Source organism: Neomonachus schauinslandi, chromosome 9, assembly GCF_002201575.2.
Source record: "Neomonachus schauinslandi chromosome 9, ASM220157v2, whole genome shotgun sequence".
NCBI lineage: Eukaryota > Metazoa > Chordata > Mammalia > Carnivora > Phocidae > Neomonachus > Neomonachus schauinslandi.
The window spans coordinates 70,282,791-70,297,746 of record NC_058411.1 but is presented as its reverse complement, the minus strand read 5'-3'; the positions used below and the strand labels follow the sequence as shown (position 1 = coordinate 70,297,746).

The following is a 14,956-nucleotide window of genomic DNA, read 5'->3' as shown; positions in this document are numbered from 1 at the left end:
TGAAAGTAGACGCTTATGCGGGTCTCGACCCCAGGACCCTGGGATCATGACCTGAGCCGAAGGCAGAGGCTTAACGACTGAGTCACCCAAGCGCTCCTGGAGAAGGCGTTTTTACCGGGAAAAGACACATGGGGGTTTCTGAAATTTGGCCATCGTTGTTTAAGTTTTGGGTGCTTTTCATGTGTGTATATTTTGCAATGACATTTTTTTTTAAAAAGTCTGTTTGCCAGGGTTGGGGATTAGAGGGAACATTTGGACAGAGAATGGAATGTGGGAGAACAAATAGGGGCACATATGTTTTTATTTTCTATTTTAATAAAAATTGTGATATTGGAACAAGGAAGACTGTGATACATTTCACAAGATTCATAGCTGGTTACATCTACTTTTGACTGTTTTATTACATTTCCGTCAGTTACAATAGTTTTCTCCTCTGGGATGTTGGGACATTAAAGTAGGATGTTTCCCACCTCCTCCCAGGCCCCGTTTACTGCCCAAATGCAAAACCTCTGGGCAGGCAGTTGCCCGCTGAGGCCGGGACCACTTCCCTCTCTGTCCCTTTGATGCTGCTCTGGTCAGAAACCAATCTGGTTGCTCTTGGCATTGTAGGAGACCAGTGTACTACTGAGGCATTCTGGACATTCTCAGGGCCGCCTTACTATCACATTTGAAAGCACAGAGTGGAAGCTCCTTGGGAAGTTTCTGCTGATGAGCTTGTGCTTGTCTTACGGAGTGCCAGTGCGGGGAGAAGCAGCTCTCTGTGCTGTTGTCTTCCCACACACGCGCGTCTGCCGGGAGTGAGACTTTCTTTGCAAGAACTGCCCTGTGCTCTGCTCCGGTAGGAAAGAACAGGTGACAAAGGAAATTCTAGGTGGACATATTCCCTGAGACTCTCTTCCCCTAATGCTCAGACCATCCGACTCTTCAGCAATAGGAGATCAGTAATGCTAATTCTGATATATTCACGGGGTGAAATGCTATCCAGCCATTAAACAGCATCATATTTTAAAGACTGCTTAGTAGCATGGAGCACACTCCATCATCTAATATTAAGTGGAAAAAGTAGAATGTGGAACGGTGTGTACAATTTGATACTGATTCTGTTAAAAAAAGAACAACAGCCAGAACGATCATTTTATGACTCTTATTTTCCCTTTTATATTAGCCAATTTTTTCTATAATGGCTATGTATTAGTTTTACAGGTAGAACAAAATTTAGGGCCCGCAATCCGTTTGAACAGCAAACACTATAAGGAATTGTGGTAGAGGTGAGCTAGTGGTCTAGCAAAACAATTTCCCTTTCTTCCAGAGGACTGTGCACGCTGTTGTGCAGCCTTACTTGACGTTAGGTGTGACAATGGGACTGTTGTAGCAAATGGGATGTGAGTGGAGAGTCTGTGGGTACCTTCCAGACCCGGCCTATCATGTGCTCCTGTGCCTGACCATCCAGGTTCTTCTCCTACCTGGGTTTGACCCAGATGAACACAGGGCGCTTGGAAGCCATCTTTAGGAGCCTGAGTCTGGGCTCCTTAATCATGGGCACACATGCAATTTATTGTCCCAGCTGGGACACTCGAGAGTAAAACGGGCACTACTCACCAGGAGCATTCATTTTGGACTGTTTGTGAGCAAGAAATAGGTTTCTGTTGTATTAGTCACTGAACTGCTGCAGTTTATGTGGTAGAATAGTTAGGGTTATCTTTTTTTTTTATTCTTATGTTAATCCCCATACATGACATCATTAGTTTTAGATGAAGTGTTCCATGATTCATTGTCTGTGCATAACACCCAGTGCTCCATGCAGAATGTGCCCTCCTCAATACCCATCACCAGGCTAACCCATCCCCCCACCCCCCTCCCCTCTAGAACCCTCAGTTTGTTTTTCAGAGTTAGTTAGGGTTATCTTAACTAACACATGTACCGACTTACTTAAGCCTACCTTTTTTCTGGTATTTGAGAGAGAGAGAGCGTGAGAGAGAGAGCATGAGAGGGAGGAGGTTCAGAGGGAGAAGCAGATGCCCCGTTGGGCAGAGAGCCAGATGTGGGACTCAATCCCAGGGTCCTGGGATTGAGTCCCACATCGGGCTCCCTGCTCAGCAGGGAGCCTCCTTCTCCCTCTCCCTTTACCCCTCCTCCCTGCTCCTGCTCTCTCTATCTCTCAAATAAATAAGTAAATCTTAAAAAAAAAATCTCCCTCTGTTAGTGAATATCTGTTAATGAATTAATTAAATATCTGTTAATGAATATTGTTTTAAAATCTCGTTCATATTTAATAAACAGGCTTTTAAGTTATTTAAATAATACATAAAGTTGAAGAAAAATTAGGAAAGTGGATATATAGGAAGAATAAGAAAAGCCTAAAAGTAAAATATATGTGTAAGTAAAAATTTGATTTTTTTTTTTTTTTTTAGACTAGCATACTCTGCTCTCACAGGCTTCTGACTTAGGTATACCTGGGAGCATTCTTCCATGGGGCAAAATGTAATTCTGTTTCATAACTTAAAAGTTTCCACAGCGTTTAGTAGTACATAATTTTTAAAAAAAGAATCCCCACATTTGTCCTGGACACTGGTGTTGTTTCTAAGATTTGACTTGTGTGACAAATCTATAAGTAATGACCTTGCCCAGGTTTCTCAGTGTGGTTGATGGGTAGGTCAAGGACTCCTTTGTTCTTCTCTTGCGTTTTTTTAGAACCTTTGTATACGAGGTGCGAAAATGCCATCTCTCCATGTCCATACAGAATCTCGGTATTATCATTTTTGTAAATTTTTCTCACCTGTGTCATTGCTAGTGCTCTGAGCACCAGGGAAGGCTTGGCAGATGGATGGAGGCGCAGTCGTATGCGAAAAATTGGCTTTTATGTGCTTTTCACCTTATTCTTCAATGTGCTGGATTTTGCTTTTTCACATCCATGTGATTTATTTGTTATTCTTTTCAGTGAAATTCTTCCTCTTTTTGATGGTGGTCCCACTTGATTCAGTGTTTATCCAGTTGTCCAGCTATTGTGAATTTACTGTGTTCTGTCATGTCCAACTCACTAGTGGTGTTGTTTGAAGGATATAGGACCCTGGGGCGCCTGGGGGGCTCAGTCAGTTAAGCATCCAAACTCTTGATTTCGGCTCAGGTCATGATCTCAGGGTCAGGCTCCAAGCTCAGCAGGGAGTCTGCTTGAGTTTCTATCCCTCTCTCTCTGTACCCCTGCCTCCCCACTCCGCTCACACAGGTGCATGCGCTTTCTCTCTAAAATAAATAAATATTTTAAAAAAAGGATACAATAACCTCAAATAAGGTTATCTGGTCACAATGAACTATCTTGCACCTGAAATGTGGCATTTCATGGGTTTGCGGACTGCAGTTCATGCCTTTTACCTGTGAAATAAAAATAAGGCTGCCGCTCCCTCCTACCCCCCCCCCCCTCCTCACCTCAGGACGTGGCCTCTACCGTGCATAGATTTGGACATCTCAGGACCTGTGGGTCTCCAACTTTCTTCCAATTTCACATTGCCCTTTTGGAACCAAAGTCATGCATGTGAAACTATAATGTGCGATACAGATATAATTCAGGGATTTTAATTATTTTCAAGACAGGCTTTCTCGTGGATTCTAAATACAGATCCATTTGTGCCAAACCTGAACTGCTTGGTGGAAGGAGGTGGAAGGGGCATTTAGGAGACATTTCTCATTAAGTTTCCCAATGGCAGGGACAGAGCCAGTCATGTACCTGGGGAGAGAGATTAACATTTGATCCAGGATGGTCGGCTGCCCAGAGCCCTCTGGCTCACAAAGCTGCCGTAACCCAGGTTGCCAGCAGGGGGAGTTGGGGTCCTGAGGCCAGGCCAGGCTGTCCCCCGCGGCAGAGAGAGAGGCCCTGGAAGCAGGAAACTGAGTGCCCGTGACATGGCCCCCTGGCCTCTTGGGTCCCTAGAGTTACCCCCTTTTTACTGACCAAATTGTTGGGTTGGTGATGGTGGTTGGCTTAGAGAAGAAATTTCTAAGGCCCAGAGGGGATACTTTTTGGGGAGAGAGGATTGTCCTTCTATAATAGAGTTTAGGCTGAACCTTTGCAGAGGGCTAAGCACCAAGGAGGTGTAACTGAGAAATTGATGAGAAGCTAGGCAGCATAGGGGTTAGGGAGGGCAGAGGGCTGGGGGAGAAAGGAGGCAGCAAAGCCCGGAGTTGGCAGCAGAAGACTGCCTGGGGCAGTGTTGCTTCATACCGGAAGTGGTTCAGTGAATAAATAAGACCTCAGTCATATTCACTCCAGAGATCCATTTATTATGGCCCTGCCATCCCTACCCTCCACCCCCCAGCCCCAAGGGATTCTTGCCTCTGCCCCAGAAAAGATGGCCAAGCACAGAGGGAGGTCAGTCTCATGCCTGTTGTTAGAGGCGCTTCATTGTTCTCTTTATCCAGGGCAGGAAGTGGGAGACCTTCATGAAGACCCCTGGAGGGGTCCCATCTGGTTTTCCATAGGAGAAAATCCCCTGGACCACGTTGTTACACACGAGGGGGCCTCCGGAGTCTCCCTGTGGGCAGAGAGAGGAAGGACTGAGCTGGCCTCCCGGTGGTCCTGCCCTCTCCGCTGCACTGGGGATGGGTGGTCTGTGTTAGGGGGCTGCATGGGAGATTGGACCCAGGGCAGGCCTTGTCCCCTCTCTCAGTCCCTGGGCTCCAGCCTGGCACTGACTGTTCTCTCCAGCTCTGCCCAGGCCAAACCTTTCTCTCCAATCCTCAGGGAACCTCGGGGGTGGTGGTGGAGGGGGGGCGGGTGGGAGGGATGCTGCTTGGGATGACAGATCCTTCCTCCCCTCCATCCCGACCCATTTGGGGAAAAACTGAAGACTGGATTTGTGAACCCAGCTGCCCAAGCTCTCAGGCTGAGGCAAGAAGATATGGCCACTCCCACACCCTGGACCGCCCCAAGTTCCTCTCTCCTGGGGCCTGTCTAGGTAGATGCTGGAAGCCTGACCTTGAAGCCGATCTTCATCTTCTTCGGGTCTCCTACACAAATCTGGGTGGCCCTGCTGTAATAGGCACGGAAGAGGAATTCACACTCCCTATCCTTCTGTACTTCCAGCGACGCCTCCTGCAGAGTGGTTGCTAAAGAGCTCATTGAGACCCGCCCCCAGCCGGCCACACTGCACACCTGTCCTGGCCGCACCCGGGTCTTGCCGGTGGGCAGGTGGAGGGGCCTCACCGCTGCAGTCTGCTTGGCCTCTCTCTCCAGCTGATGGAAAGAGGCAAGAGAGTCCAGCTCAGCCAGTGGCCTCTGGGCCTGGACACCCCGATGAGGCTGCACCGTCTTCTCTCTGCCCTGAGCCACGGGGACTGGTCAGGCGGCCAGGGTGGGAAGGAGGGAGGGGACAGGTCCCAGTGGGAGGAGGAAACAGTATGGACCCAGGAGAGCAAGGGCAGCAGGGAGGTTTCCTTACCTGCAGTAACATGATGTCGTTGGAGTAGTTCTTTGGATTATAGTCTGGGTGGGGGATGGCTGTTTTCACGGGGATGACCTGCTGGGTCCTCTCCTGTTCCTCGATGTTGTGGGCCCCCAGGATGACCCTGATGGAGCTGCACAGAGACCAGAGTGGTGTGTGGGGGTGCGAAGTCACAGGATACAGCCAGCGGCTGTGAAGGGCACATGGCAGCCAGGGCAAGGCAGGACTGGAGCCGAGGGGGAAACCGAGATGACAGATGGGTCCTAGATCCTCTTTTTTTCAATAACACTGAAGGTAGGGCTTCTGTGAGCTTTCTTTTGCCTTCAGGCATTATCATGAAATTACTCGAGTTTGCATTTTGGCTCTAATGCATGCTTCCATCCTCCACGGTTGCTTTATTTGCCTGGTGTGCTCCCTCTCTTCTCAACTGTGCCACTTATTCTCACATCAGACCCTCTGACCCCAAAGCTTACCTGTCCTACTTCTCAGCCTTTCATTGCCCCAGCCATGCTCTCGGCTGGCTTCTTGGATGAGCTCTCATAGGCTTGAGTTATCAGGAGCCCCGGGTGCTTCCCTGGGCTGCAGCCCCTGGGGAGAGGACAGGGGTCCCTGTAGGGGTTTCAGATGTGTAGGCTGGATGCTGCCCCTCACCTTCCCCAGCAGTGAGCAGCCGTCAGAACAAAGTACTTGTGCACCAGGACACCGCCACACCTCTTCTTCTTGCTCTTATCCAGAAACTGAACAAATGCCATGTAGGGCCGGGAGTGGGGCTTGGCCTCATGGCCCCCGATGATCTCCTCTGAAAGAAAAGGCTGGAAGATGGGGTGTCTGGGGGTGGCTGGGGTCAGGAGGGAAGGCTTAGGAAGGTGGTGATCAAGGGCGGGGTCTACAGTGCCCTGCGGACCCCAGGGTGGGCAGTCCTCCCAGGTTCTTGTAGCAGGATGACCTTTCTTAAACCTTGAGCCTCAGAAACCCCCTGACAAGGGGGCAGTCCTTGTTCTCCACATCCCACTTCAGGCACACGTATGGAGGAGATAAGATTTATCTTCAAGACGATGGAGTCCCAGAAGATCATGGACAGGACTCCCCTGATGCCTTGATTCTCAGTGAATCTCCCGGGCCCCTCTGAGCCTCTGCTCGCATCCTGATGGGTGCCATTTTCTAATAAACTATCTACGAATTTATGGAGTTGGATTTTCTAAAATCCTCATGTCCTAGGGGATAGCACATGGTCTCAGTAGACATTTTTAGGTTGCACAAAGGAATGGCCTTTGATGAGCTTTTGGCTGAGGCTGGGTGGAGATAGTGCTGGTGGGATGCAAGGCCACAGGAAGCGGGGAGGGCACTGCCAAAGACAGTGGAGCAGCCAAGGGCCTGGGGCAGGCAGGGGGAGGTGGTGCTGACAACGGGCTGCCCAGGCCTGGGGCAGAGCTTTGGGTGCAGTCATCTAGCTGCTGCTGAGATCAACTGCACCCCGGCCTCCTCTCCCAGGCAGGAGTGAGTGGGTGGAGAGTGCTGAGAAATTTAACTGGCTCTGCAAGCTGGGGCCAGTGACACCTCCCACTACTGCAGCCGGTTTGCCTGAGCTTACCATTCCTGGGTTGGAGTGAGGGCTTTTAATTACCTGTCTTTTGTAGCTTCATATCTTCTGCCAAATGCCTTTCTCCAAACAACTCACTTTCCAAGTGATAAGAGGGAGGCTAACCCGTACTAACCCTCTTAGCGAGCGCCCTTCCTGCCGGCCATCTTTGTTGAGCGTCTGTCTAGCATCAGACCTGTTAGTCTGGGTTTGGGGTAGGAGCTGGGGTTCAAAAAGTTCCTGGGCTCCAATTGAGGACGATCCTTGACTGTGATGGGCAGAAGGGTCAAGAGTACAAGGGGTTTTGGGGGTTGGGCCCAGGTCTCTGGAATGGGGATGGTCACTCACCTGTACCAGCCCCAAGGGGCAGAAGAAGGGCCAACAAAAGCAGGAGTGGCTGCATCTTCCCTGAAGGTCTGCTCAGGTCAGAGCTGTCGGTTGTCCTTCCTTCCAGATACAGAGCCCTGAGGGGAGTGATAGAAGGGTAGCTCACTGATCTTCTAGGCCTCTTCGACCTCTGCCCCTCTACGGCTGGGTGTCATCATTTAAGGTGGTTTGTTGAAGTTCTCTGGCTTCAGCTATCACACTTGCACTCCCACTGCTGAGTCATAAGGGGAAAGCAAGAAGAAAGAACAAGAAAGTGAAGGCTGTGGCTCCCACCAGCAGAAGGGCTGCTACCTCAGAAGCCCCTCAGTGACTGACTCAAGAATGTCTTCATTTCTCGGCTCTTGGCTCTTTTTCCATTCAGAGGAAATCATGAATAATTATTGAGCTAGCTAGGTCCAGGGATGTGAGACACACAGCTCCTGCCCTTGAGATGCCAATGGTCGTCTGGAGCAGACAAAGAATCTGTTGTGAGTGTACATTTTCCCACAGTCGAAGCACACTCATCAGTGGCAGACATTCGGCAAACCACTTTTTCTGTTCAGCCTGCCTTCTCTAAGGTGGATGTTTTAAAGATGAGATTACTTTTTCTGAATACATTCTTATATAAGAGACTTAGAGATTGTTGAAAATGGAAGAAAAAATTTACTAAATAAACTATAGGCTATAGGACACCTTTGAAACCATAGGATACCTTTGAAACACAAATTTTTATTGTAATGAGTTTCCTTTGGAGACACACACACATACACACACACATGCACACACACACATGTGCACGCACACACACACATACACACATGGAAATGGTGTGAGGCGGGAAGAGGCTGGATCAGACCAAGATGGAAGAGCACCCTCAATGTCATCTGGGGCTGCGGGAAGATGGGCATCGGGACACCAGAGGCAGTGCTGGGCTCTGGGACCACGGCAAGGCTGTGACCAGCACTTGGGCTAGGCCTGGGAGTACCGAAAGGCCCTCCCGAAACTCTGAGGCTCCCAAGCTGCCACTCTGGTTTGGGAAGGGAGTGCTGCAGAATCTTCCCACTTATTTCTATTAAGATGAAGTGGCCCCCTATCCCAGAGTTTCTTAGGTGGTTCTCCTTCCAAATGTGGATTCCTTTATGTTGTTGTATTGGGATAGGATGGGTTGGGGGTGTAGGTGTGGGATGAGGTAGGAGGGCAGTATGGATGAGATAAGAGGGTCCTCTAGGAGAAGGTCATTTTTCTTGGGGCAGTGTCTCCCTTTTCCTGATGGAGCTTACATTCAGCCTGTCAGGGGGAGGTGCTGCTGGGAGGTGTATTTGGAAGGAGCTGGGTATCAAAGCAACATGACTTTTTATTCTAGAGAAATGTGAACAGATGGTGGCTGGACACGCAGTAGGTAACTAACAAATGTTTTGGTGAATAAAGGAGGAATCTAATTTCCACTCAAGAGATGGAAGTTTATTAAGCCCTGGCAGCCTCCTCTCCATCCCCTTTCCCAGTGCAGTTCTGGCCTCTGCCCCAGAAAAGATGGACAGATTGATCCTGGGGGACATCTCAGTCTGGTCCCTGCAGGTTGAAGCATCTCATTATTCTTTCTATCCAGCACAAAAAGCTTGAGATCCTGGTGTAGACACGTGGAGGTTTCCCCTCTGCTTTTCCAAAGGAGACAATGCCCTGGGCCACATTGTTACACACAAGGGGGCCCCTGGGGCCTCCCTGTGGGCAGAGGGAGGAAGGACTGAGTTGGGCTTTCTCTCAGTCCTGTCCTCCCTGCCGCCCCTGGGGGTCGATGGTCTCTGTTAGGGGGCTGTGGGTGAGATCAAGGCCAGGGTAGGCCTTGTGGCCTTCCTTGGTCCTTGAGCTCCAGCCTGGCCCCGATAATCCCCTCCCTTTTCTCCCTCAGAAAGCCTCTGCCCATAAGTAGCTATGGGACAGTCCCTCCCTGCCCCCGCCCCCGCCAGGGAGACAGGACCAGAGACTGGATTGGATAGAAAGGCTGAGGGCATAGAAATACGGCTAGTTCTCACTGTCCCTTCTTCTCAAAGCTTGGCTGTCCCAGGGCTGGGCATGGACAATGCTGGGGATCTCACCTTAAAAGAAGACTTCTTTTTTGGGTTCCCCACACACATCTGGGTTGTGCTGTCGTAGAGGTTTTTATAGCATGAGATGCATTGCTTGTCCCTTTGGACTTCAAGCTCTACCTCACGCAGTTTCCCTGCCCCAGAGGTGCTGTTCACGCTGAGGAGCCCGCAGCCGGCCACACTGCACAGCGTTCCTGGCCACACCTGTGCACTCCTCTTGGGCAGTCTGAGGGGGCTCACAGGGGCAGTCAGGTGGGCCTTCTTTTCCAGCTGAATGCAGAGGAAAGGAGTTCTAATCTATCGATGGCTCACAAAGACTCTAGCGACAGTCATGGGGTTGCCCTCCTCATAGCCCCGGGATAAGTGAAAATGTCATAGTGGGAAGGAGGGACAGGAATGAGGCCACGGGGGATGCAAAATCCCCAGGAATAAAGTGTGCAAGAACCAGCGGACCGAGGGCCCTACCTGCAGTAACATGATGTCGTTGAAGACGTATTTAGGATTATAGTCTGGGTGGTGGATGGCTTTTCTCACAGAATGACCTGCTGGGTCCTCTCCTGCTTCTTGATGTTGTGGGCCCTCAGGATGACGTTGATGGAGCTGCACAGAGAGTGAGTGGGAAGTGCGGTCACAAGACATACAGTCCAAAAGCCATGGACGAAACGGGACAGCTCAGGTCAGGGCAGGACTGGGCTGGAGAGGAATTCTAGGGGATGGGGCCAAGCTCTGTACCCTCTGCTTCTTGGCAGCCAGGCTGGGTGACAGTTCTTGGAAGAGGGATCCCCATGTGGAGTTAACAGAAGGGTGGAGTTGCAGGTGCTGCTTCTCACCTTCCTTTGCAGTGAGCTGCAGTTAGCACAAAGTCCTCACGTGCAAGGAAACCTGCACAGGTTTTATTTGGATTCTGGATCCGGAGAAATGCCATGAAGGGACGAGAATGAGGCTTGGTTTCGTGGCCCCCGATTATTTTCCCTGAAAGAAACAGTTTACCCTGACTGCTGTGCTCATGGAGCCAAAGGCTGGAGAAGGGGAAATGGGGATAAACTGAAGCAGGAGGGAAGGAGTTGGGGTGGCAGAGAGCAGTAACCAGTAGCAACCAAGACGGGTTCCTCAGACAGCATTCCTGACTTGCCAAATGACCCACAAGACTCAGATTCTACCTCTAACAGAGAGAACAGTCCTTGTTCCTTAATTCCTGCAGTGGACACATATGGTGGCAAATGGAATTTACGTTTGAAACAAGCAGTGAAGTCCCCACAGATCCTGGAAAATCCTTTCCCCGATAGTATCTGGGTTCTTTCTCCCCTCTTGTTTTCTAGACCTTACTGAGCTGCTCCTTATTTGTAATGTTTGGAACATGAGCTCAAAATGCTCATGTTTGTGTTGTGGTTGTGTTTGACCTTCGCTAGAGCCTGACACATACTAGGTGCCCAGTAAATGTCTTAGTTGCATGAAGAAATGGCTCCCAATTAGCTTCTGAATGAGCATTGGTTGCGGTTCTAAGTACCAGGGAATATGGGGCCTGCCAAAGCCATTGTGCCCATTGTGGCTGAAAAATTACCAAACATAAGTATTAAAGGGACCAGGATGCCACCAACTCTGGGACCAACTGGGTCCTTGGCTTCTTTCTTCGGCAGCGTAAGAATGACAAAGCTTGAAGAACTGGGTGGAGATTGAGGATAGATCTTAAGACATTGAGTTAGAAATTTAGTGGGCCTTGCTTTGACTGCAGAAGCCAGCCCTTTTCTCCAAACTGCCAATTCCTGGGGGATTAATTGTTTCTCATTCCCACCCTCCAACATTCTTCTAGATGCCTTTGTATAAGAATCCAATTTCCAGACAACAAGGGTAGGACCTGGGGAAGGGATAGGACCTACGGCTCCCCCTGGGTAACAGCCTTCTTCTGCGCTGCCATTCATGCTGAGTGTTTATCCTGCTTCAGATTTGCCCATCTTTGAGCGAGGTTGGCAAATCTGATGTGGGATCAAAACTCAGCAGGGCCAGGGTGTGCCTGAGTGTAGCACCTGAGCAGGGCTGTGCCACAGTGGGATGGGGCTGGGCCTCTGTTGGGGGGGGGCAGTCACTCACCTGTCTCAATCTCGGGGGCCAGAAGAAAGGCCACCAGGAGCAGGAGCAGCTGCATGGCCCCAGGAAGGCTGCCCAGGTTGGAGTTGCCAGGACTTCCTCCAAGTCTTCTAACCCCCACGTTCCTCTCCGGTTTTGTAGTCTTTATCGCATAAGGCTCCCTCTGAGTGCCTCCTACCACTGCCTGATCAAATCCTGGCCTGAGTGAAATAACTTATCAGTCACCACATCAGCACTGGTAGCTCTTGACCACACGAGCTGAGAACAGGAACCACAGGCTATGGGTGGGATGGTTAAAGACATCGCATCCATGAGTAGCAGGGCTCTGGGCTGCAGAAACCTGAGCCTCTTGATGATACATCCAAAAACGTTTTCTTTTCCTTAGCTCTCTTTAGACTATCAGGATGATCCTTCATTGAGCCCCCTTTTGTTGAAACTCAGGGGTACTGGAGGTGAGATCCCTTGCTTTTGGTGGAGGAGTCAAAATCATTAGTGATCTGATAAGGATGGTGAGGGCCACAGATAGAGGGATGGACTGAATGAATGGTGTGGGAATAATGTTGAAGAGGGCTTGCTCCACTTACTGAAGAATTGCACAGTTTAAAACAACAACAATGACACCACCATCACCACTCTTTATCTTTCCCATGAATCTGCAAGTTGTCAGGGTTTAGTGTGGTTAGCTCTCCTCTGCTTCCCTTGGTGTCAGGGGAGGCTTGAAGCCTGGAGACTGGAATCACCTGAAGTCTCACTCACCCATGCCCAGTGGTTGGTGTTGGTTGTCTTCTGGGCCCGTCAGTTCCTCTCTATGAGGTCCTCTCATGTAGTCTCTGCATGGGATTGTTCAGTCTTTCTTGCAACATGATGGTTGGCTTCCCCAGAGTGAGCAACTCCCCAACATAGAGCCAGGCAGAAGCTGTGTTCTTTTTATTACCTAGACTTTGAAGTCATATGGCATTGCATTCTACCATATTCCACTGCTTGGAGCAATCAAAAGCCTCCACCCAGATTAAAAAGGAAGGGGCATAGACACCACTTCTGAGTGGGAGGAGTGTTTCAGTCATGTAGGAAGAGCCTGTGGGATAGGAGACATACAATGACAACCATAGCAGAGGACAATCTGCCATACTGCTTTAGGTGCAGGTAGAGTTGGTCAGAGGACTTGAAACCAGTGATTGATTTAAGCTGAGGTCATAGCCTGTGGATATGTTGGGGTCTGCTCTGTCCAAACCAAATGTATTGAGAATGGAAGAGGTTTGGCTTTCTCTAAAATGTTACTCTCTTTAATGAGCTACTGATACCATGTGAAGTGGGAATGGATGCCGGGGAGCTAGAACTGTAGCCTCAACACCACTGTCTGGAGAACTGTATTTCTCATATCCCTGGACCATTTGCTAAACAAGTTATTCTGATCATCTCCTCATAATGGATAAAGAGGGGAGTCATGGAATCAAAAATATTGTCACTTCTAAACATCTTGATCCCAATTGTCTTTAAGAAGCAATGAAGCCAATAGCAACTTTGGCAGGGTGGGGAGCCACAGTAAGCCAGAGCATGGCATCCAAGCCTGTGTGAGGTGAGGAAGTTGCCCACACCAGGCTTCCTATGTGGACACTCTCCTTATCCCACATGGGCTTGGATGCCCAGGCCTGGGCAGCCCAGCTTGGGATGGCAGAATAAATGTGAGATGAGGAGGGCAGCCTAGCTCAGGACGTGGACACCCAAGCGATGTGAGGAGGATGTTCATATAAGGGACTGGCCTGGTAGTTGGTATCAGAGCTCAAGTAGGGAGACAGGGACCTCCACTGAGTGGGCAGTCGGTGCAATTTATCAGAGCAGGTTGAGGAGGGTGAGGTGGACATTGGCGTGAAGGGACTGCCTTTAAAAGTTAAACAGCATTCTCCATGGACGAGGCTATTTTTTTATTTTTAATTTTAATTTTATTTTTTATTTTTTTTATTATTATGTTAATCCCCATACATTACATCATTAGTTTTAGATGAAGTGTTCTATTTTTAATTTTTAAAAATTAAAAAAAATTTTGATTGGTGTTGCAGGATATATATTTTTTCCATTATAACTTTACTTTCATCTTATCTATGTCTTTATATTTAACATGTCTCTCTTGTAAACAGCACAAAATTCGTTCTTGCATTTCTTATCTAGACTAATAATTTCTGCCCTTTAATTAGAGTGTTTAAACTGTTTATGTTTAATGGAGCTGCTGATAGGGTTGGTTGAAGAATGTCTTATTGGGATTTGATTTGTATTTGTGTGATTTTGTCTTTGTTCTTTTGTCCTTCTTTTTCTGCCCTCTTTTGTTGTGTCCCATTTGGCCTCCTTTATTGGCTTTTATTTATACCTGTATATATTATTTTAGCATTTACTGTAGTATTACAGTACAACTCCTCACATATCACAGTGTACTTTGAATTAATGTTATACCACTTCATATAGGAAACTTGTCATGATGTCTTTCCATTTAACTTTCCTCCCACATTTTGAGTTATTTTTGTCCTACATTTTACTGTATATCATAATTCCAAAAGCATTTTTTGCCTTAAATAATCAATAATCTTTGAACAAAATTTACATAAAGTATTTTATATTTAGTCACATTTTACACATTTATTTCTCTTTTTCTTTTCCTACTTTCAACAGGGATCAATTCCTTTTAGCCTAAAGAACTGCTTTTAGTATTTTTTGCAATGCCTTTCTGATGGCAACAATTCTCTTATCTTTGTTTTTCTGAGAGTGTCTTCATTTTGCCTTCCTTTTAAATACTGGATAGAGAATTCCAGGTTGAATACCAAAAATAGGTTGCCTATTCCTTTTTTTCTTTCAACTGTTTAAAAATGTCATTTAAGGGGCACCTGGGTGGCTCAGGCCGTGAAGCGGCTGACACTTGATTTTGACTGAGGTCGTGATCTCAGGGTCCTGGGACTGAGCCCTGCATGGGACTCTGTGCTTAGCAGGGAGTCTGCTTGAAGATTCTCTCTCCTCTCCCTCTGCCCCTCCTCCTGCTTGTGTGCCCTCTCTCTTTCTCTAAAATAAATAAATTAAAAAAAAAAAATGAAAATGTCATTTGGCTGTCTTCTGAATTCTGTTGTTTCTGGTGGGTAGCTTGTTGTTATTCTTTTTTTTTTTTAATGGTCAAACACTTTTTTTTTCATTGCTATTCTTATTGTTGTTTCCCCTAAAGTAATGAATGTATCTTCTTTTCCCTCTACTTTCAACTTTTTGTCTTTATCAAATATCAATTTGACTCTTGTGTGCTTAGATGTGGCTTTCTTTGTCCTACTTGAGGCTCATTGAGCTTCCTGACTCTGTGGGTGTGAAATGTCATGTAGCAACAGGCCTATGAAAAAGAGGAACCTAGAGAGCTGCACTTCTTTCATGGTCAAAAG

The 14,956-nt window shown here is 48.1% G+C and overlaps 2 protein-coding genes across 4 annotated transcripts; both read right to left on the bottom strand.

The window, feature by feature from the left end:
• Positions 1–4,382: 4,382 nt before the first annotated feature.
• On the bottom strand, positions 4,383–7,417 carry LOC110585278 (granzyme H-like). Of its 3 annotated transcripts, none has more exons than XM_021695495.1 (5): positions 7,363–7,417; positions 6,087–6,234; positions 5,433–5,568; positions 4,970–5,227; positions 4,383–4,526 (listed from the first exon to the last, which is right to left on the bottom strand). In XM_021695495.1, exons 1-5 carry the CDS (start codon positions 7,415–7,417, stop codon positions 4,383–4,385), a joined length of 741 nt encoding a protein of 246 aa, XP_021551170.1. The 3 variants fall into 3 exon arrangements, with proteins under 3 accessions (XP_021551170.1, XP_021551171.1, XP_021551172.1); XM_021695496.1 differs by having other exon boundaries at positions 5,162–5,227; XM_021695497.1 differs by lacking the exon at positions 4,970–5,227.
• A 1,520-nt stretch (positions 7,418–8,937) lies between these two features.
• Positions 8,938–11,646, bottom strand: LOC110585494 (mast cell protease 1A-like). The gene is given in 6 exon segments (XM_021695688.1): positions 8,938–9,099; positions 9,474–9,734; positions 9,930–10,000; positions 10,003–10,064; positions 10,295–10,436; positions 11,553–11,646. Coding segments are annotated over 6 exon segments (753 nt in total). The 5' UTR covers positions 11,608–11,646.
• Between the last annotated feature and the right edge of the window lie 3,310 nt (positions 11,647–14,956).